This window comes from Terrapene carolina, unplaced genomic scaffold, assembly GCF_002925995.2.
Source record: "Terrapene carolina triunguis isolate 2854851 unplaced genomic scaffold, T_m_triunguis-2.0 Scaffold132, whole genome shotgun sequence".
Taxonomy (NCBI): Eukaryota; Metazoa; Chordata; order Testudines; family Emydidae; genus Terrapene; species Terrapene triunguis.
The window spans coordinates 24,278,340-24,301,179 of record NW_020664483.1 but is presented as its reverse complement, the minus strand read 5'-3'; the positions used below and the strand labels follow the sequence as shown (position 1 = coordinate 24,301,179).

The following is a 22,840-nucleotide window of genomic DNA, read 5'->3' as shown; positions in this document are numbered from 1 at the left end:
ATTTTTATAATTCCACAATCTAAAAAAATAAAATAAAAGATCATGCAACACCCTACAGTTTGTTGTACTGCGAGTAGATACACACAGCATTTTAAGAGGCTTCAATACTTTTCCAGGGTTATTTTGCAAGTCAAAGTATTTAACACAATTTAAAGCACTTACCCAGTATCAGTAATGTCAGACCATTAAACAAAGCACCAACATAGGTGAATACCCACATCAACACTGCAAACTGAAAGAACAAAGGTCAGTTAGGCCATAAACAGTCTAATCAAGATGTGTTAATTAAAACATTAAGAGAGGTGCCTTTAACAAAATTACCCTTCTCTGAGGCATGGCTTTGGAGCTGTGCTCTGGCTCCGCTCCAGCTCCAGGCAAAAACCTGCAGCTCCACTGCTCCGGAGCTGCTCTGCGCTCCAAAGCCCTGCTCTGAAGGCATGTATAAAGCTCAACAAAAAAACACTTCGTATGTCAAAGATAATTATAGATGAGGGACTGTATGGGTGAGGTGATGGGTAATAGGATACGCAGCCTTTCATTTCGAGGTCACAAGTCTGAATTCAGCCCAGGTCAGTAGTGACCAAAAAGCTGCTACCATTTGATGACTATTCAGTGTTCTCTGCACTTATACAGCACTTTCAATCCATAGTGCTTTATAATGACGGGTAAGCATGAATATTTTTTCCTTACAGATGGAGTAAGTGAGGCATGGTAAGAGGATAACTGTCTTGCCTAAGGTCATACAGCAAGTCAGTGGCAGAGATGAAATAGAACCCAGGTCTCCTGACTTACATCCCAACACCCAAATCCACAAGGTCAGAGCCACCCCTTTACATAGGATGTGAGTTGCTGAAATTAAGCTGGTTACCCCTGTACAAGAGTCAACATCACAAAGAGCACCATTATAACCACATTTTTGCTGGTTTGACTCAGTACAGAGGCCAAGAATTGAATGATCTGTAGCCTGAATTGTTAGAGTTGGTAATGTTGTGTCAGGGCACAGGCCTGTTTGAAATGCAGTGTGGAAGAAATGGCAAGTTTATTTTCCTTCTTTTTTCATTTTAAATGAACAGTACAGATACTCTTACAAGTGTGGATTCAGTTATTAAATATTCATAGTAGGAAGGAGTCAAAGACCATCTTCCATTTTATGGCATAGAACATTTAAACCAAAAAGCATAAAGCCTTAAGAATTAAAAGTGCTGATGGAATTTTAAGGTTACAAAAAAGCTTTAAAAATCTGGACTAACAAAAATTTACAAAATAAGTGTATATTCTGGTAGGAAAGACTCTTGAAACCCATGTATTGCTGTAATTTCTGAGTTATAGGCATAATACCCATAAACCACAATGCAGAATTAAACTCTCTCTCACTCACAGAGTCTGGACCAAATCCTCTGCTTGTGTCCAGTCCATACTCAGCACAGCAGAGTGTATCAGGAAGGCAGGACTTTGTTTGGACTTGGAGCAGTACTGCTGATAGAAAGGTTTGCCTCCCTGCTCTACACAGAGAAAGCCCAAAATTATGTAAGTTCTGAATCTACAATTTTTTAAACTTTTGTCAACTTCACTATTTATACTGCAGAAGTGGCAACCTCAGGACCCTATTGTGCTGGGGGCGATACAAACATTTAGTAAAGGACAGTCCTTACCCTGAAGGACGTAGCACAAAATCATAGTAACGTAAAGTGAAAACCCCACTATTGCAGGAACAAGCACTTTCTAAAATTAAGTAGCATATACCGAAGACACTAGAGCCCAGCTTAGCCTCACATCCATATATTCATCTCCTTTATGCTGAAATACTAGATAGAATAAGGAAGTTTACTGATCCCCAAAAGTACCATATATACTCGTTCATAAGCCAAATTTTTTTTTAGCAGAAAAGGGAAGCACCAGAGAAGGGGGTTGGCTTATGAACGGGTATAGAGAGGGAGAGGTGGGAACAGCCCCTCCCCACAACAGAGGGAGCAAGGAGAGGCAGAAGGGAAGAGGCGGGGCCAGTCTCTCCGCTTCTGGCCACGCTGTTCTCCCCCCCAGCCTCTGAAGCAGCTGCAGCTCCGGGGCTGGTAGGCTGCAGCCGTGCCTTTTGGCCCAGCCCGCCGGAGCACGCTGCGGCCGCGCCGCCCGGCCCACTGGAGCATGCTGCGGCTGCGCCGCCCGGCTCAGCCCACTGGAACATGCTGCAGCTGCGCCGCCCGGTCTGGCCTGCTGGAGTGGGCTGCGCTGCCCAGCCTGCTGAAGCAGCTCCAGCCAGGCCAGAGACATCCTCCCCGGCCCTCCCTAGATAAGGTGGGAAGGGATGGGATGGGGAGAGTGTAGGGGTCCCGGGCTAGGGGTGGGGTCATGTGGGGGGTGGTCACAGGGGTTACTCCCCTGACTCCCAGCTTCTCCCCCCCAAAAAATTTCCCCACCAGTTGCTGTTCCTGCCCGTCAGGGTAAGCAGCTGGCGCACCGGGACACTTTGTTTACTTAGGTTTACCGCCGTGCCTGCGGACGCTCGAGGTAAACAAACCATCTTGGCCCACCAGCGGCTTATCCTGATGGCCCTGGAGCCAAAGTTTGCAGACCCCTGAATTATAGGGTCGGCTTATGAACGGGTTATAAAAAATTTCCATTTTTACTTATCCATCTGGGGGGGGGGGGGGGGGGGGGGGGAGAGGGTCGGCTTATAAACGAACCGGCTTATGATCAAGTATATACGGTAACTGCTGCTGCTTTGTCTTAGTAAGATTTTTTTAAAGCTCTTTATTTCTATGGCTCCAAGCCAGAGTGAAGCATAAGCAGTCCAAAGTCTATCACAAAGATAGTACTGCTCCATACAGGAAAGAATGAATGCATAAGGTCAAAAGTTCACTGTCTACATGAGTTACAGTGATATTCTTGACTCCTACTGTAATCATAGAATCATAGAATATCAGGGTTGGAAGGGACCTCAGGAGGTCATCTAGTCCAACCCCCTGCTCAAAGCAGGACCAATTCCCAACTAAATCATCCCAGCCAGGGCTTTGTCAAGCCGGGCCTTAAAAACCTCCAAGGAAGGAGACTCCACCACCTCCCTAGGTAACGCGTTCCAGTGCTTCACCACCCTCCTAGTGAAATAGTGTTTCCTAATATCCAACCTAGACCTCCCCCACTGCAACTTGAGACCATTGCTCCTTGTTCTGTCATCTGCCACCACTGAGAACAGCCGAGTTCCATCCTCTTTGGAACCCCCTTTCAGGTAGTTGTAGGCTGCTATCAAATCCCCCCTCATTCTTCTCTTCTGGAGACTAAACAATCCCAGTTCCCTCAGCCTCTCCTCATAAGTCATGCGCTCCAGACCCCTAAATCATTTTTGTTGCCCTCCGCTGGACTCTTTCCAATTTTTCCACATCCTTCTTGTAGTGTGGGGCCCAAAACTGGACACAGTACTCCAGATGAGGCCTCACCAATGTCGAATAAAGGGGAACGATCACGTCCCTCGATCTGCTGGCAATGCCCCTACTTATACAGCCCAAAATGCCTTTAGCCTTCTTGGCAACAAGAGCACACTGTTGACTCATATCCAGCTTCTCGTCCACTGTGACCCCTAGGTCCTTTTCTGCAGAACTGCTACCTAGCCATTCGGTCCCTAGTCTGTAGCAGTGCATGGGATTCTTCCGTCCTAAGTGCAGGACTCTGCACTTGTCCTTGTTGAACCTCATCAGGTTTCTTTTGGCCCAATCCTCTAATTTGTCTAGGTCCCTCTGTATCCGATCCCTACCCTCTAGTGTATCTACCACGCCTCCTAGTTTAGTGTCATCGGCAAACTTGCTGAGAGTGCAGTCCACTCCATCCTCCAGATCATTAATAAAAATATTAAACAAAACCGGCCACAGGACCGACCCTTGGGGCACTCCGCTTGAAACTGGTTGCCAACTAGACATGGAGCCATTGATCACTACCCGTTGAGCCCGACGATCTAGCCAGCTTTTTATCCACCTTACAGTCCATTCATCCAGCCCATACTTCTTTAACTTGGCAGCAAGAATACTGTGGGAGACCGTATCAAAAGCTTTGCTAAAGTCAAGGAAGAACACATCCACTGCTTTCCCCTCATCCACAGAGCCAGTTATCTCCTCATAGAAGGCAATCAGGTTAGTCAGGCACGACTTCCCCTTGGTGAATCCATGCTGACTGTTCCTGATCACTTTCCTCTCCTCTAAGTGTTTCATAATTGATTCCTTGAAGACCTGCTCCATGATTTTTCCAGGGACTGAGGTAAGGCTGACTGGCCTGTAGTTCCCCGGATCCTCCTTCTTCCCTTTTTTAAATATGGGCACTACATTAGCCTTTTTCCAGTCATCCGGGACCTCCTCCTATCGCCATGAGTTTTCAAAAATAATGGCTAATGGCTCTGCAATCTCATCCGCCAACTCCTTTAGCACCCTCGGATGCAGCGCATCCGGCCCCATGGACTTGTGCACGTCCAGTTTTTCTAAATAGTCCCGAACCACTTCTTCCTCCACAGAGGGCTGGTCACCTTCTCCCCATATTGTGCTGCCCAGTGCAGCAGTCTGGGAGCTGACCTTGTTTGTGAAGACAGAGGCAAAAAAATCATTGAGTACATTAGCTTTTTCCACATCCTCGGTCACTAGGTTGCCTCCCTCATTCAGTAAGGGTCCCACACTTTCCTTGACTTTCTTCTTGTTGCTAACATACCTGAAGAAACCCTTCTTGTTACTCTTAACATCTCTTGCTAGCTGCAACTCCAAGTGTGATTTGGCCTTCCTGATTTCACTCCTGCATGCCTGAGCAATATTTTTATACTCCTCCCTGGTCATTTGTCCAATCTTCCACTTCTTGTAAGCTTCTTTTTTGCGTTTAAGATCAGCAAGGATTTCACTGTTTAGCCAAGCTGGTCGCCTGCCATATTTACTATTCTTTCTACACATCGGGATGGTTTGTTCCTGCAACCGCAATAAGGATTCTTTAAAATACAGCCAGCTCTCCTGGACCCCTTTGCCCTTCATGTTATTCTCCCAGGGGATCCTGCCCATCTGTTCCCTGAGGGAGTCAAAGTCTGCTTTTCTGAAGTCCAGGGTCCGTATTCTGCTGCTCTCCTTTCTTCCTTGTGTCAGGATCCTGAACTCGACCATCTCATGGTCACTGCCTCCCAGGTTCCCATCCACTTTTGCTTCCCCTACTAATTCTTCCCTGTTTGTGAGCAGCAGGTCAAGAAAAGCTCTGCCCCTAGTTGGTTCCTCCAGCACTTGCACCAGGAAATTGTCCCCTACACTTTCCAAAAACTTCCTGGATTCTCTGTGCACCGCTGTATTGCTCTCCCAGTAGATATCAGGGTGATTAAAGTCTCCCATGAGAACCAGGGCCTGCAATCTAGCAAGTTCTGCTAGTTGCCAGAAGAAAGCCTCGTCCACCTCATCCCCCTGGTCTGGTGGTCTATAGCAGACTCCGACCACGACATCACCCTTGTTGCTCACACTTCTCAACTTTATCCAGAGACACTCAGGTTTTTCTGCAGTTTCATACCGGAGCTCTGAGCAGTCATACTCCTCTCTTACATACAACGCAACTCCCCCACCTTTTCTGCCCTGCCTGTCCTTCCTGAACAGTTTATATCCATCCATGATAGTACTCCAGTCATGTGAGTTATCCCACCAAGTCTCTGTTATTCCAATGACATCATAGTTCCCTGACTGTGCCAGGACTTCCAGTTCTCCCTGCTTGTTTCCCAGGCTTCTTGCATTTGTGTATAGGCACTTAAGATAACTCATCGATCGTCCCTCTTTCTCAGTATGAGACAGGAGTCCTCCCCTCTTGCACTCTCCTGCTTGTGCTTCCTCCCAGGATCCCATTTCCCCACTTACCTCAGGGCTTTGGTCTCCTTCCCCCGGTGAACCTAGTTTAAAGCCCTCCTCACTAGGTTAGCCAGCCTGCTGGCGAAGATGCTCTTCCCTCTCTTCGTTAGGTGGAGCCCGTCCCTGCCCAGCACTCCTCCTTCTTGGAACACCATCCCATGGTCGAAGAATCCAAAGCCTTCTCTCCGACACCACCTGCGTAGCCATTCATTGACTTCCACGATTCGACGGTCTCTACCCAGGCCTTTTCCTTCCACAGGGAGGATGGACGAGAACACCACTTGCGCCTCAAACTCCTTTATCCTTCTTCCCTGAGCCACGGAGTCTGCAGTGATCCGCTCAAGGTCATTCTTGGCAGTATCATTGGTGCCCACGTGGAGAAGCAGGAAGGGGTAGTGATCCGAGGGCTTGATGAGTCTCGGCAGTCTCTCCGTCACATCTTGTATCCTAGCTCCTGGCAAGCAGCAGACCTCTCAGTTTTCCCGGTCGGGGCAGCAGATAGATGACTCAGTCCCCCTGAGGAGGGAGTCCCCGACCACCACCACCCTCCTCCTCCTCTTGGGAGTGGTGGTCGTGGAACCCCCATCCCTAGGACAGTGCATCTTTTGCCTTCCAATCGCTGAAAAAAACCCATAATCCTGATGGGTGAGCCAAGTGCCATAAGTAATTCTTCACACACTTTATTCCAATTATTAGTAACTGATTACACAAGTAATTTGTAATCTAATTTAATGGCAAATTTAAAAAAACAAGTTGTTTTACTATGAGCTAGTTCAATTAAAGTAATGGGCTCCATCACTCAAGTAACAACATGGCTTCATAGTATTCATGTCCTAACAGAAATGTTCTTTATAGCATGAGTCACTATATAACCACACACCCAATACAATACAGTTCCCTTCCTTGGCTTTTCCTGGCAAGTACTGTACAAAGCTATTCTTCGAAGTTATAACTGAAAGAATTCCTTTGAACTTGACCATATACAGTACAAATAAATCAAAACATCTCAGAAATGATTACACCTAGATTTCACTGTTCGCATAAGCACATATGATAAACTGGACTATACTCCTGTTCCACTTTCAACTTCAGTAACATGGAATATTATGTAAAAGCATAAATGTAATTTTCTACACCCAAGATGTTTATTTAAATAGATAAGCCAATGTCATTTGTTCACCGGGGCCCTTATTAGGCATAAAACCTCAATATCTTAAAGTTTTCCTACAACAGAAACTACTTCAGAGCCATGAAATTTTGTAAGCTGACTTTCCAGTTTATTGATTTCATACAAAGCCTGCATCCGACTACCATACAATAAAAAAGTGCATTAGGTTTAAGTAGGTTAAAGCTTTCCTCCAAGACAAATGAGCCTCTTTCAATATTATTTAGAAATCAAAAGAAATTGAAGAAAAAGAAATAATAGTTTAGCAGGATAAACAGCAGCTTTCCTGAAGCTCACAAACCAAGCTATTTAAAGAGCAACTGGAATATTTATTTGGAAGGATTTTTCTCTTTTCTTGCATTCATTAATAATGACTGAATGAAAGTCAGATCTTCAAGAACAGTTTGGCTGTCCATTCTTTTCCCTTAGCCAATGGCCTAATTCTTTGTTTGTGGCATCACAAGCAGTTGGTGTGTAAATTCTCATATCACAAATGAGGGCTTACACCTTAAGGAGCACCTTAATTATTAAAACCTTTTTGCCAGACAAAAGCCCTTTGTGATTAAGTTTTTCCATGATGTATTTAATTCCTTAGACAGATCCACAAGATTTTAGTCCGGGCCAAAAGAGGCTTTAAATCTGAGGCTAAAACATGCCTCACAAATAGCTAACTATAAGAGCACACAATATATGTAGGGAATTTGCTTTTTTTAAAAAGGGCAATTTAAAAGGTAATTGATTATATATCAAAATGTAACTTTGGTCATTTCACAGCTGTTCAATTGGCTAGAACTGTGGTTTTCAACCTGTAATCCGCAGACCCCTTGGGTCTGCAGACTATGTGTAAGGGGTCCATGAAAGGTTGTCATTACCATAGAACTGTGGTTTTCAACCTGTGGTTTATAATTCAGTTCCCTCTTATTGAGTGTGGAAGTGGTGTACTCTTCCCCCAGAGGATCACTAAGTGTGAGGATTGAGAGGGAGGGGCAGCAGTCAGAATATAGTTACTGCAGAAACTCACGCAGAAGTAGAAACAGATCTGTTTGGACCACCTCACCAGAGGGCTACTGTATCAACAGAAATAGAAATGGGAAGTGCAAGAAATGAGAATGAGAAAGTTACTCATCTTGCAGTAACTGAGGTTCTTCAAGATGTGTGTCCCTATGGTGCTCCACTCTAGGTGACGGTGAATCCCAGCGCTGTTGATCGGTGATCTTCGGTAGCAGTGCCTGCTCGGGACGCACGCGCTAAGCTGCTATCTCATGGCGTCGTTAGGGCTGCCTGAGCACACGTGTCCTGCACCTCCCTCAGTTCCTTCTCTACCGTAGAGTTGTCTTATTAGTACTCCAAAGTAGAGGGGAGGAGGGTGGGTAGTGGAGCACCCACAGGGACACACATCTCAAAGAACCTCAGTTACTGCAAGGTGAGTAACTTTCTCTTCTTCGAATGCTGTCCCTGTGGGTGCTCCACTCTAGCTGAATGTGAAGCAGTACCCACTATGGTTGGTGGGATTTTGGAATTGTGTGAGGGACAACGGTAGACAGTACCGTACGGCCGACTATGGTGTCTGCCGTGGTATCCCGTGTGATAGCATAATGTTTGGCAAATGTGTGGTCAGATGTCCACGTGGCCGCCTTGCATATGTCTGTAACAGGTATGTTGTGGAGGAAGGCAATGGATGTTGACATTGCTCTAGTAAAAGGAGTCCTAACACCCTCTGGTGGTTGAACATTCTGGTCTGATAGCAGGATCTGATGCAGGCTGAGATCCACTTGGGGAGTCTTTGCCTAGAGAAAGCGTCACCCTTTGATCTCTCGGTAGTAGAAACAAATAGCCTAGGGGATTCACGAAATGGTTTAGTTCTGTCAAAATAGAATGCAAGAGCCCGTTGGATGCCAAGGGTATGTAACGCAGTTTCCTGTGGAGTTGTGTGAGGCTTGGGATGGAATACAGGTAAGTGTATTGACTGGTTAAGGTGGAAGGTAGACACAACCTTGGGGAGGAATTTGGGGTGGGTATAGTAACTTTCTCTTTAGAGAAAATGGTGTAGGAAGGGTAGGACATCAGGGCGCTTACTTCACCAACTCTTCTTGTTGACATTACGGCAACCAAGAAAGCCACTTCCATGGACATGTGGAGCAGGGATGAGGTGGCCAGGGGCTCAAAAGGGGGTTTCATAAGAGCACGGAGAACTAGGTTGAGACTCCAGGAGGCTACTAGTGAATGAATCTCAGGGTAGAGATTTTGCAAACCCGTGAGGAAGCGTTTCATGGTGGGGTGGGCGAAAAGTGAATAGCCGTCCAGAGTGTCATGGAAGATGGTAAGGGCTGCGAGGTGTACTCTGACAGAACTGAGCGAAAGCCCGTCCTGTTTTAGTTCGAAAAGATAATATAAGATGTCAGGGAGGGTTGCAGTCTGGGGTATTAGGCATCTGTGGAAGCAGCAGATGGAGAAGCGTTTCTACTTTTGCAGGTAAGTCTTAGGAGTGGAGCCCCTTCTACTGTGCAGGAGGAGGTGTTGGACCTGTTCCAAGCAGGCTAATTCATGGGATTGAAACCATGAAGGAACCATGCCGTCAGATGGAGTTTCTGGAGCTGTGGATGAAGAAGCCGACCGCAGTTCTGGGAGAGGAGATCTGGTCTGTCGGGGAGAGTACAGGGAGGACGGATGGACATGCATAGCAGGTAAGGATACCATGTCTGCTTGGGCCAAGCTGGGGCAGTAAGTATGACCTGGGCCTTGTCCTCTGATGTTGTGTAGAACCCTGTGTATCAGTGGAATCAGTGGAAAAGCGTACATGAGGGAGTTGTTCCAAGGAATGCGGAATGCATCTCCTAGAGATGCATTTCCGAGTCCCGCTCTGGAGCAAAATAGATGGCATTTGCAGTTTTGAGGAGTGGCAAACAGGTCTATTGACGGAGTGCCCCAGTGGGAGGAGAGCTGTCAGAATACCGTGGGATGTAATTCCCATTCGTGTTCCTCGGAGAAGTGTCTGCTGAGTGTGTCAGCGGTAGTGTTGTGACACCCAGGCAGGTAGGAAGTGTTGACTTTTATGTGATGTTGTATCCACCAATTCCATAGTTTAATGGCTTCTGTGCATAGGGAGTGAGATCGTGCTCCTCCCTGCCTGACGTCTCTGAGTTCTAGGAGATTGATGTGCAGACGCGTCTCTGATAGGGACCAGTGATCCTGTCGCCTAAGTGCGCTCCGTAATCTATCTGGGAAGCGTCCGTGGTCAGCATGAGTACTGGGGAACGTGGATGGAAGGGAACACCCGTGCATAGGTTCTCTGGTTTTGTCCACCAATGTAGGGAGACCAATATGTTCAGTGGCGGAGTCAGTGTTATGCAGAAACTGTGTCTGCTGGGTTTGTAGTTGGAGTTGAGTCAATCCTGAAGGCATCTTGTGACAGATTTTCGTTAAACTGCCTGGGGCCATAGTTGATCAGGCTGGGGCCACAGGATCTTTTTGGGGAGGAGATGACGAAGCACACCAAGTGTAAATTTTAAAGCTTTATTGATAAAATAATGAAATAACAGCAGAGTGTGCTGGGAACGCTCCCACATCACTCAGGGGAAGAAAGAAAGCGTTAATGTCCCAAACCCTAACCTACTTTCATACTCACACACGCACGACCCAGACTGGCCAAGTCTGGGTGTAACGTCAGAAGAAAGGGAAGGGGGGGAGAAGGTGGACGGGAATGCTGTCCTGGGCCCAGGCCGTCCAAGGATCTGCTGTGCTCTCCGAGTTGCTTCAGCTCTAAAGAGGGTTTTTAAAGTCCTGGGCTCCTTGGGGGGGTGGGGGGGGGGTGGGGGGGTTCGTTCAGGACCCTCTGTTCCTGGTGCTCTTTGTACCAGTCCAAACAGACTTGCCCTGGTTTCCCAATACATCCCGGCTCCGGAGACTGTTTTCCCTTCTGTTGGCCTTTGCTGTTCCCGTTTCATTCGCTCTCGCTGTTATCTCTGCAGCTCTGCTCAACTTAGTTCTTCGCTTCTCACAGCTGCTGATTTCTCGAGCCCATGACCTTGGGCTGGGGCCAGCCTCCTAGTCTCACACAGAGCTAGCTGAGGTGCCGAGTTAACCCATTCTCTGCTCTCTTCTTCTTTCCCCCCTCTTGGCCTCTCACGACCTGCAAAGGAATCTTCCACTCCCCACTCACACACCTTTGACCCTCCCCAAAATGCTTTGTGATGCTAGCAACAGCTTTAGCAACATACAATGCTGATCTGCCTTCCCAGGGGACTCCCTGAAGGAGGGGGCCTTGGGGTGTGACAGTCCCCCCCTTCACCCTGAATCAACATTTTGTTGGGAGAGGTCACCACTTAGGTTTCCACCTTCCCCCCGATATGGTGGCAAGGGTTACTATTGGTCTTCTACCTAAACAACAATACAGCATACACAAGATTGTTAAAAAAGCAACTATTGCATACACTAGCCAATAATGACTTCTGGCTTCATTAATAACACAGCATAACACATTCCCCTGTTGACACAGATGCCCCATCCAGATGGCTGTGGCAAAGGCAGCTTTCTCCAGGTTAAATGTGTGTTTTAACACCGTGAAGGAGGAAGTATCTGTCTGGAATACGGAAAGTTGCTATCGGGTGTGCGCCAACGGGAGAAACACATTGGGTGTTATCCATGAAAAATTAAACACAACATAGTTAGAAACGTTAACAGTCTGTTGTAGATCGGCGGGCCAATGCACTGAAAAAATTTGCATTTGTGAGCTTAACAGCAAATCGAAAGGCATTCTGGGGTTGGTAGTTCTCCAAACACACGCAGAGGTATTGGTAAACACATGTGCTGCATTGGGGGCATATTCCAATGCCTCCCTGTCACGGAGTATGGGGGGACTCAGGGCCCTGCACCCCCAGCGGCCTGCAATTCACCATGACTCTCAGCCAGCCAGTAAAGCAGAAGGTTTATTTAGACGACGGGAATACAGCCCAAGACAGGTCTTGCAGGCACAGACAACAGGATACCCCTCAGTTAGGTCCATCTTGGGGTCCTCGGGCACCCCAGCCCCCCTCCGGAGGTCAGAGCCCTCCCTGCCTCCCAGCCACCTCACCAGCCAGCTTCTCAGACTCTCCCTTCAGCGACCCCTCCCACCGCCTTTGTTCAGTTTCCCGGGCAAAGGTGTCACCTGGCCCCAGCCCCCTCCTGGGTTCTCATGTTACATGCTCAGGTATTCTCCGTAGGTCAGTCTTCCATCCCCCCATTGCAGACTATCCTAGCCACACTCCCCTGTCAGCATTCACAGGCCACATTGAGAACAGTCCCAGTTCGTCACATCTCTCCCCACTTCGAGACCGAACTGAGCGGGGTCACTTCAGCCAGTGACCCGGGGAAGTTCGAACCTACCCCCATTCCCATGGATGCCCCAGCATCCCTCCCATTCCTTGGTGAGAATTACACCAGGCCCCTCCAGTTTCACGCCCCCCCTTAGGTTGGGGGTGCTCGAGGGCATTCGCAGTTCGCATGTGGGAAGGGTTATGCGGCCTGTGCCCTTTTCCCACCCCAATACCCCTGGGGTTCCAACTGGGCTGTGGTCTTCTCCCAGCACTCCAGTCTGGAGGTCTGTGCTTCGGGCTCTCTTGGTTCAGAGCCCCCCTTTTAACCTTGGCCACCCTCCGGAAAGGCTCCTCTATGCTGGGCAAGGGTCCTAAAGCCGTTTTCCCCTTGTCCCGGGCCTTCCTTCCCCTCTGACAGAGGTCACAGGATCGGCTGTACTGTCGGACAGTAACAAAGACCCCAGGCCAGTAAAAGCTCCGTAGCAGCCTCTGCTGGGTACGCCAGGTTCCCTGGTGCCCTGAGAGGAGAATGTCGTGGGCCCGGTACAGCAGCTGGCGGCGATACTTCTGGGGTACCACCAGCTGCCTCCTGATCCCCCCTGACTCCATTTTCCCTGGGGGAGCCCATTCTCGGTACAGGAACCCCTTCTCCCACAGGAACCTTTTCTAGCCACCTCTCCCCATGGTCTGTACCGCACTGAGGTCGGCCAGGTCCCTTATCTTCCGCAAGGAGGGATCTTTCTACACCTCGGCTTGGAACTCAGCAGTGGGACAGGAATGGCCACCTGTTCTCTCTCGCCGTCTGGGTCTGAAGCCGCTGCCTCCCTGAGCCGTGTCCCTGGGTGTTCCCTCCCCACCAGGTTAGGGTCCTGCGCCTCAGGCAAGGCACCCTCCCCAAGGCCAGGGCGCAGTGCTCCTCGTCGGCTCTGACTGCGGGTCACAACCAGTGCATTCTGGGGGTTGCTTGGCCAGTCCTCCAGGTCCCCCACCCCCATCAACACCTCAATGGGCAAATACGGGTGTACCCCTACATCCTTGGGGCCCTCCTTGGCCCCCCACTTCAGGTGTACCCTCGCCACGGGCACTTTGACTGGTGTCCCGCCCACCCCCGTCAGGGTCAGGTAGATGTTGGGCACCACCTGATCTGGGCCCACCACCTCGGGCCGGGCCAGCGTCACCTCTGCGCCCGTATCCCAGTATCCATCGACCTTCCTCCCATCCACCTCCAGGGGAACAAGGTACTCTCTCCGGAGGGACAGCCCTGCGCCCACCGTATAAACCAAAAACCCTGAGTCTGGAGCATCCAGCCCCCCAGAGGAGCTGGCCTGGAGCTCTCCTCCCTCCTTAGCAGGTGGTACTCTGCCAGCCCCCCTTCCCTGGGAGTGCTGCCTCTCGCCCGGCTGGGTCTCTACCCAGTCAACCCTCTGTGGGTTTGGTCTGCTCAGTCTGTCCCTGAGCCTGGGGCACTGGGCCCGTATGTGGCCTCTCTGGCCACAGTGATAGCAGCCCATGTCCCATGGGTCCCCTCGAGTGGGTCGGATGGCCCTGACGCCGGATGTTCCCCTTTGATGGGGGTTTTCCGTATTTTCCCGCTGGGAGGTCCCATGGTGACTCTCTCTCTGCGTTGTGGTGGGACTGTTCCTTTGGGACTCCTCCCTGTTATCCCCTGACCGGCTCTTTACAAACTCATCGGCCAGCCGGCCTGCATGTCGCGGGTTCTCTGGTTTTTTGTCCCTCAACCACAGCCTCAGGTCAGATGGGCACCGCTCATACAGTTGCTCCAGTACCAGCAGTTTAACCAGGTCCTCCTTCGTCTGGGCCCCATCTGCCCACTTGCTGGCGTATCCCTCCATGCGGACGGCTAGTTGCAGATAGGAGATCTCAGGGGTTTTATCCTGACTCCGGAACCTTTCCCGGTACATCTCAGAAGTCAGCCCAAACTCACGTAGCAGGGCCTTTTTGAATAGTTCGTAGTCCCCTTTCTCCGCCTCTTCCAGTTGGCGGTACAATGCCACAGCTTTGGGGTCCAATAAGGGGGTGAGAACCCGGAGTCTGTCCGCAGGATCAACCTGGTGCAGCTCGCAGGCCGTCTCAAAGGCATCCAGGAAGTCATCCATGTCCTCCCCCTCCTTACGTGGGGCCAGGATGCACTTATCAAAGCTCCGTGCAGTCTTGGGTCCCCCCTCACTCACCGCAGCTGGGGTCTCGCGGCCCCTCAGCCTCGCCAGCTCCAGTTCGTGATGCCTCTGTCTCTCTTCATGCTGCCTCTGTCTCTCATTCTCCTCCCGTTCATGCTGTCTCTGTTGTTCACGATCCTCCAGCTCTCTCAGTTTTAGCTCTATCTCCCATTCCGTTCCATGGATGGCGCGCATGGCCGGGAGGATCCCCTGCTGGCTGGGGGGGTCACTGCGCCCTCGGTATTTGCTGGGCTCCTCCCCACCCTTCCCCTAGGCATAGGAAGGAGGGGTCTCGGGAAGCCCTCAGCAGCCGGCTGACCACTCCCAGATGGGACAGACACTGGGGCCTGCGCTGCATCTGCCAGGCTGCTTCCCTCAGAGACAGGGATCAGTTCATTCGAGCGATCTCCCTTCTCCAGCTGGGCAATGAGCTGTTCTTTGGTGAGCCTCCCAATGCGCACCCCCCTCTGCTTGCAAAGCTCCACCAGGTCACTCTTAAGCCGCTTGGCATACATCTTCCTGCTGGCCACTCACAGGCCTGGGTGCTCACTGCTCCCCACCGTTTCCAGGGAGACCCCTAGTGTGCCAGCCCTTCTCGAGGTCACCACCTCTCTGCCAGGGTCGAGCTGCAGATTCCTCCGCCCCTGGGACCACTCGCTGCGATCCCCCCGGGGGACCCTGTTACTGCAAAAGTCCTTCTCGCTGGTCACACACTCCCAGGGGTGATAACCGTCTCTCTCTGACTCTTCAGCACGCCTGGTCCCCGTCAATCCCCCTTCGTTTTACTTCTCCCCAGTCACTTACTGCAGGAAGCGCCGTCCACGGGATGCAGTAGATCCCGCTGCTGCCACCAGTTGTCACGGAGTATGGGGGGACTCAGGGCCCTGCACCCCCAGCGGCCTGCGATTCACCATGACTCTCAGCCAGCCAGTAAAGCAGAAGGTTTATTTAGACGACGGGAATACAGCCCAAGACAGGTCTTGCAGGCACAGACAACAGGATACCCCTCAGTTAGGTCCATCTTGGGGTCCTCGGGCACCCCAGCCCCCCTCCGGAGGTCAGAGCCCTCCCTGCCTCCCAGCCACCTCACCAGCCAGCTTCTCAGACTCTCCCTTCAGCGACCCCTCCCACCGCCTTTGTTCAGTTTCCCGGGCAAAGGTGTCACCTGGCCCCAGCCCCCTCCTGGGTTCTCATGTTACATGCTCAGGTATTCTCCGTAGGTCAGTCTTCCATCCCCCCATTGCAGACTATCCTAGCCACACTCCCCTGTCAGCATTCACAGGCCACATTAAGAACAGTCCCAGTTCGTCACACTCCCCTTCCCAACAGATGTGTTGACTCACCTCATAAAAGCAGCCTGGCACTGCCTTCTCCTTACACACCATTTGAGGGGGCTCCATAGGTCACAGCTGCCAAGTGTTGCCCTCTGCAATCCATATGTGCTGATAGAAGATGTAGTCAGCACATACCGCTTAGCCATGTCATTGGAGGGAGCCACCTCCCACATGTCGTGATGGACCACCCAATCCCAGATAATACATGATGCCACTCTCCTAGGATGCTAAGCCACAATTGCCCCCCTCCCCAATGGATAATTGACCTTTTCTTTTACCAGGGCCAATTTTGGACACTGGTAAAATTAACAAAGGAGGCCAAAAACAATGGAGACTCAAGGATTCCCATAGAGATGTGTCATCATACATATATTGTTTTGCCCTGACAAATTTTGCAGGCCTGAAGCAGCAAGAGCGATCCCACCATTCCTGTTTGGGGTGTTCCTGGGCTCTTGTTATTACTGCTTTGTCCTGTTAACAAAGCAAGAGGGAAAGAAAAAGACCACCACAAATGTGCCTATTGGGGAAACTTAGGCACGGATGAACACTCCCTAAATTATTAGTTGTCCCGTTACAGCCCTCCCTGGCTTTCGTCATGGATGTTGTTTGCCTGGTGTAGGAGGTTACAACAACATTACGCCCCGAGATCAGTAATTGCTATTGCTTGCCAAAGGACTTCCCATTCCACTTCCACTCCCCCTCCAGGCCCCCACAGGAGGAACAGGGTTTGTCCCAATGGAATCCATGGGAGGCTCGGGGCCACCCACCAGGTATTTTGCTGTGGCCCTGCTAGGTCTATCCGGACTATGCATGGTCTCCAAGGCACCTCCCCTCCAGCCTTCCACCACACTATGGCTCGGGCCCCATCAGCAGCTCGATCCAGGGAGAGCCTTTGGAGGTATCTCTCTTCCTCATAATTATGATTATTCGGATAATCCCATGGCCAGCTGGAAACCCGGATGGTCCAGGCAGGTGGCTGGTCCACAACCGAGTCCCACGATGCCATGACCAGAAACACAGGGAGAAACATATGTTTTGAGCTGATTGGCATGCACCCATTTCAATTTGCCAGGGAGCTGAAGCTGGTCCACTACCGGGGAGAGGCGACTCACAATGGAGTAAGGACCCATCCACTTGACGTCCAGAGTAAATCCTTTCCAAAAATTACCCCACATCATTGGATGAGCAAAAAAGTGGAGAATGTGCAGTGTGGAATATTTGGCCACGAAGGTGGTGGCTGCCCTGTGACCAAGAAGCTGAAGGCAGGTCCCTGCCTGTATTCTGGCGCGAACCGAGATCGTGCCTATGAGATGCGTAATAGTGAGGAATCGCAGGAAGTGTCTGTGTGCTGGATGAATGGATATATGGAAATAGGTATCTTGTAGGGCGAGGGCTGTGAACCAGTCCCCTTGTTCTAGCATGGGTATTATTGTGCCCAATGTGACCATCTTGAATTTTTGTACACATACACCTTTCTTTTGGGTTAGAAAGTAGTCGGAGTAGAATCCTTTTCCCCGATGTTGCGTCAGTACATGTTCGACTGCACCTAGGTGGAGAAGATGAGCCACCTCCACGCAGAGAAGGTGCTTGTGAGAGGGATCCCTGAAGAGGGAAGGGGAAGGGGAAAGGGTGGGCGGGAAAGATGGAGTAACCTGACTGAGCTATTTCCAGGACCCAGAGGTCGTGTGTGATCTGTTGCCAGACATGGTGAAAGCCTGGAGGCAAATAGGCAAATAGGCAGCGGAGTCAAGGGATGGTCACGCAGACCCCCGACCAACACTTCAAAATTGTTGTTTGTTACCCAATGGCGGGAAGTAGTTGCTTGCGCCTGGTTTTGCCTGAGCCTAGGAGGTCTGTTGCGGTTTCTCCCAGTGTCATACGGTCTGGACTGGGGTCAATGATATTGTTGTGCGCTGGGCCTCTGATAAGGTTGATACTGTGGTCTCCTGGGGATGAATGGGTATATGCACAATGTGCGCACGGTGGCTCTAGAGTCTTTCATAGTGTGAAGGACTTCATCGTTTTTTTTGGAAAAGAGTTTATCTTTGTCAAAGGGGAGATCCTCCACTTTGGACTGCTGCCAATGTGATATAGCCATGAAAAAAGCTAATGCGGTCTTGGGATACATTAGGCGAGGTATTTCCAGTAGAGATAAGGAGGTGTTAGTACTGTTATACAAGGCACTGGGGAGATATCATCTGGAATACTGTGTGCAGTTCTGGTCTCCCATGTTTAAGAAGGATGAAATCAAACTGGAACAGGTTCAGAGAAGGGCTACTAGGATGATCCGAGGAATGGAAAACCTGTCTTATGAAAGGAGACTCAAAGATCTTGGCTTGTTTAGCCTAACCAAAAGAAGGCTGAGGGGAGATATGCTTGCTCTCTATAAGTATATCAGAGGAATGAATACCATGGAGGGAGAGGAATTATTTAAGCTCGGTACCAATCTGGACACAAGAACAAACTGGATATAAACTGGCTATCAGGAAGTTTAGACTTGAAATTAGATGAAGGTTCTGGAACAGCCTTCCAAGGGGAGTAGCGGGGGCAAAAGACATATCTGGCTTCAAGACTAAGCTTGATACATTTATGGAGGCGATGGTATAATGGGATAGCCTAATTTTGGCAATTAATTCGTCTTTGATTACTAGTGTGAGAGGGTGAAGCCGGGCTCCCGGTCGGTTCTGCTTTGGCAGGGGAGTGTGAGGGAGAGGGTTTACTGCCCATCTCCATAGGCAGATGCAGAGCTTCTTGCCTCTTCGCCTGAGAGGGTGCACATTTCTTGAATCCTGAAGGCCCTGGCATTATTGTGCTAGGAATGCCAGGGGAGAGTGTCTCAGTGGGAGACAAACTTGGAGAAAAGTTTTTTTTTTTTTTTTTAAACTAAGTAACTATTCTAAAGGAAGGGAAACAACTGGGATGTTACTAACTATTTCTATGTTCTTTGTAATTGTTTCCTTCAGAAGCCAGGGAAGAGGATCAGCACTGCCCAGAGTCCCGTCTTCAGCCGAGGATGGCAGAGAAGGAACGGGGGGGGGGGGGGGGGGGGAGATGTTTGTGCGGGATGCGCGCGCTCAGGCAGACCCTAACAACGCCACGAGACAGCAGCTGAGCACATGCGTCCCGACCAGGCACTGCGACCGAAGATCACCAATCAACGGTGCCGGGACGCACCGTCACCTAGAGTGGAGCACCCCCAGGGACAGCACTCGAAGAACCACCACAGGATCTTTATAAAAATACTGGCATGAGTCAAACCTCCCTGCTGCTAAGGATTTAAATTATATGACAGTGTTATTATGTAGCCTCTCCCTGGGACTGCGGGAGTCTGCACTGCAACAGGTAGACCCAGACACAGAGGGAAAGGATATAACAGGTGGTTGAGGTAACTATTTACAAGTCTATTATTGTTGGAGACTTGTACAACATTAGAAAATTCATGTCAAACGCCATTTGAAATGTAATGTTCATCAGTGCTTTAGGTAATCTCAAGCTGCACAGCTATAAATGTTCTTTTGGGTATTTAAGATTAGCAGAATGAGAAACTGTACCAAGAAATTCAATTGGCCAGATGCTGGCCACTTACTGGTGCTGACATGTGAGCCAAAAAACAAAAATAGAAAGGAGTTAGACTCTGCCCAGCTACCCCCAAATTGAGATTTTTAAAGAAATAGATACATTCCAAATACCTTTAACATCTGACCACTGGTTCAATTTAAACCTCTCTTTTTAAGCCCTGTTGAGGAAAGTCAAATCTACAGCTGTATGTTGAATGCTTTATCATTTACCTTCAGAGAATCAACTAAGTCATCAACTAGGAAAAGACGTCTGAGCTCCTTTACTGTGCCATTAATGTGGCCAAGTGCAGCATTGCTGTACTTCTGGACAAGCTCCTCAGACACAGCAACATCAGTCTCCAAGTAAGCCCTGAAAAATGAAAGAATCATTCATGAAACATAAGCTTTACCTGGTTGTTTTTTACGTTACTAAATCTGGTCTTCTCTGCTCTGGAAGACTCTATAGCAGTGGTTCTCAAACTGTGGGTCAGGACCCTGTTTTAATGCAGCAAAAATGTGATAAGACAGTATTAAAAAAATTCTTTGCAGCTCACCTTTAAGCAATAATCAACACGAAGACATGGATAAAGTTACTCTTCATTTTACTAAGTCTTCTAAATGGAATTTCTTTAAGCAAATGATGGTTAATGTTCTAGAGAAGGAGTTTGGTCCAAAAGGATTTAGTACCCCACTTTTTGGAAGTGAAAGGTTAAGGTCTGCAATTTGCAACAGGTCAGCCTTCCTCCACTCTGCCATGCAATCTCCCTCTCTTTGCTTAATGTCTGAAGATTTAGCTGAAAGTTCTGGGAATTTTCCAATCAGAAAGATAAAAATCCTGTAATCCTGTTAAAGTGTTCTCACACACACCCATCCCCGACTCCATTTCCCACCTTTTCCATCTGCTAATAAGCAGAGTCGCTAGGTCAGTATTAGATACTTTAAATAGAAAATTATCATTTTAAAATTTAGTTTCATGTCCAGTAAGGGCTCAGAGGGGAGATGTTGCTTATCTGGAATATGGCACCAAGTTCTACACTGCCCCATGACTGGCAAATTAGCTCTGTTCTACATCTATGCATTAAGTCACCTATTTTATTTAGCAGGTAATTAGAATTACGAGACACATTTTATAGTATTTATACAGTTGTGTTAAGTATTATTGAACCTGTAAAAAGTATTTATTGTTTTACAATTCTCAAAAAACGTGCTAGATGTCCCACAAAACTACAAACAAAAGACGACAGATTCCCTGTCCTGAGGAGTTTGAAATCTAAGTTCAGGCAAACTGCAATATAGTGGGGCAACCAGTCTGAATGGATTGAGGGTGGAAAAAGGGGACGTCGTAAATGAAGTTAACACACAGCATGTTAGGACAACAAAGACATTTATGTTATTCATTGCTGGTAGGCATTCTAGAAGAAGTGGATTTTAAAAGAGGAGATGGTAAGGGCCACAGGGACCAACTCAAAAAGGGTATTCCAAGGTAAGTGAGCAGTGCTGGGAGAGGGGGGAAACAGAGGAGAAGTGGACAAATGGGGCATCAAGGCTGCTAATATTGGCAGAGCCGAGCCTAGCAAGAGACAACCTTGGATAAGGAAGGAGGGGCAGAGTCATGCAAGGCCTTGATTGTGAGGTGTATGACATGACTTGATCAATAGGTCAGAAACGTGGTCCCAGTAGCTGCATTTTGTATGGACTGTCAGGGAGAGGAGAGGCCAGGGAGGAACAGTTTGTAGTGAATAAGAAAGGGCCTGAATGAGAATATCCACTGTATGGACAGAAAGGAAAGATCAGATCTTAGAAATGTTGTGGATTTAACTATGTACTTATTGTAAACCAGTTTGTACTTATTGAAAACCTATAACAGAGAAACTATATTTAGAGTACTCCAACTGCCAGCAGACTGTTCCTTTAATTTAAAGGCTTTCCCTTTTAAACCAGCTTCTTTAAGGTGGCCAGCATCCTATTTTGCATTGCTCTGCTGAATGCTATCACAGCTGTGGGTCTATGGTTTTAATGTCTATAGTCACAGATGCATTTTTCCTGATCTGACTGCACTGTAACATTATCCCTTCTTAGAGTTTTCACCCACCTTAATTTAAAGGACAAGCTTATTGCAGGCAGCTGTTGAGTTTTAGGGGGGTGGTGTGGACTGGTCACCTCTGTAAGCATTTACAGAGTGCAGTTGAGGAGATTCCAAAGGGGAAGCCAGACCAGCTGCCTCAGCAAACCTCTCTTGCCTTGGTTTTGAAGGAATGGAAGGGAGGGAGGGAAGGGAGAACTGACCCTGAGAGAGTCCCTTCCACTGGAAGGCTACATCTGTCCTCATGGAGGAGAGGTTTTAAAAACGATCACATATCAATGTTATCTGGAAAAGAGAATTGGCAATAGCACAAAAAAAGCATCTGAAGAAAAGTAAACTGGGAAAATAAAGGAGGAAAAAAGGAGACTGAACCATATTTTGGAATGGAGAGGAGGAAAGCAGTTGCTGGATGGTGTGGCGGGTTGTGAGATTAAGAAACATGCACTCTTAATTATTTTAATGCATTAATGTGAAGTTTACATCTCTAAAGACATAATTCTACAGTAGGTGCACTACTATGGCCTATATGAACCCAATAGTAATAGCAAAGCTCCCTGTCTTTCTACACCACACGAACTATGCCCATGCCACATTCTTGGGAGTGGGCACAATTATTATTTAACAAGTTAATCATTGATTCTCTTGGGGATTTCAATGAACTCAGTCATCCACGTTTTCAAAATTGACCCTAATTGTTTACAGTTTTCTTCATTAGAGTCCAAGTTTTCAGATTTATCCACTGATCAGGTCACAATGAACCCAGATATTGCATCTAACCAATTGCTTATAATCCAACCAAATAGACTCATTTAGAATGTTGCTGCATTATTGCACATTCATGCTAGCATAGTAAGAGTTAAGCATGCTACTGAGAAAGGATTTCAGAAAGAGGTATATAACAAAATGTGAATAATTAGCAACCGAACATACCTTGTGCTGTATTTACTAATCTTTACCAAACCACAATTTGCTTTACAGGTCTCCAAGTATAACATTTTCAGTGGTTTAGTACCTGATGTCAGGGCATATTTGAAGTGCTGAATCAAGTATTAATGTGTAAGTAAGTTCAATGAACCAAACTGAAATAAATACCGTATATACTTGTTCATAAGCTGAATATTTTGGTAAAAATGTGACGCATCAAAGAGTGGGGGTCGGCTTATAAACAGGTCTACACCAAAATTTGATGATTTTAAACTCTATGGAATCATTTAATTGAATATCTAATACATTGTTGTTTTGTTTACCTGCAGCATCTGCAGGCATTAGGGTTACCATACGTCTGGGTTTTCCCGGACATGTCCGGCTTTTTGGGCTCCAAATCCCCGTCCGGGGGGAAATCCCAAAAAGCCGGACATGTCCGGGAAAATCGGGACATGCAGGGCCGGCG

General features: G+C 48.4%; 1 protein-coding gene across 5 annotated transcripts in view; it reads right to left on the bottom strand.

Annotated features, from left to right (window-relative positions):
• The window catches only part of RTN4 (reticulon 4), a 96,152-nt gene that overhangs the window by 4,728 nt on the left and 68,584 nt on the right, over positions 1–22,840 (bottom strand). For all 5 annotated transcript variants that reach the window (XM_024215627.2, XM_029911904.1, XM_029911905.1 and 2 more), the window contains 2 exons: positions 19,599–19,737; positions 163–232 (listed from right to left, as the gene is read on the bottom strand). In XM_024215627.2, the coding sequence (XP_024071395.1) occupies positions 163–232; positions 19,599–19,737 (209 nt within the window). The remainder of the gene's footprint in view (positions 1–162; positions 233–19,598; positions 19,738–22,840) is intronic.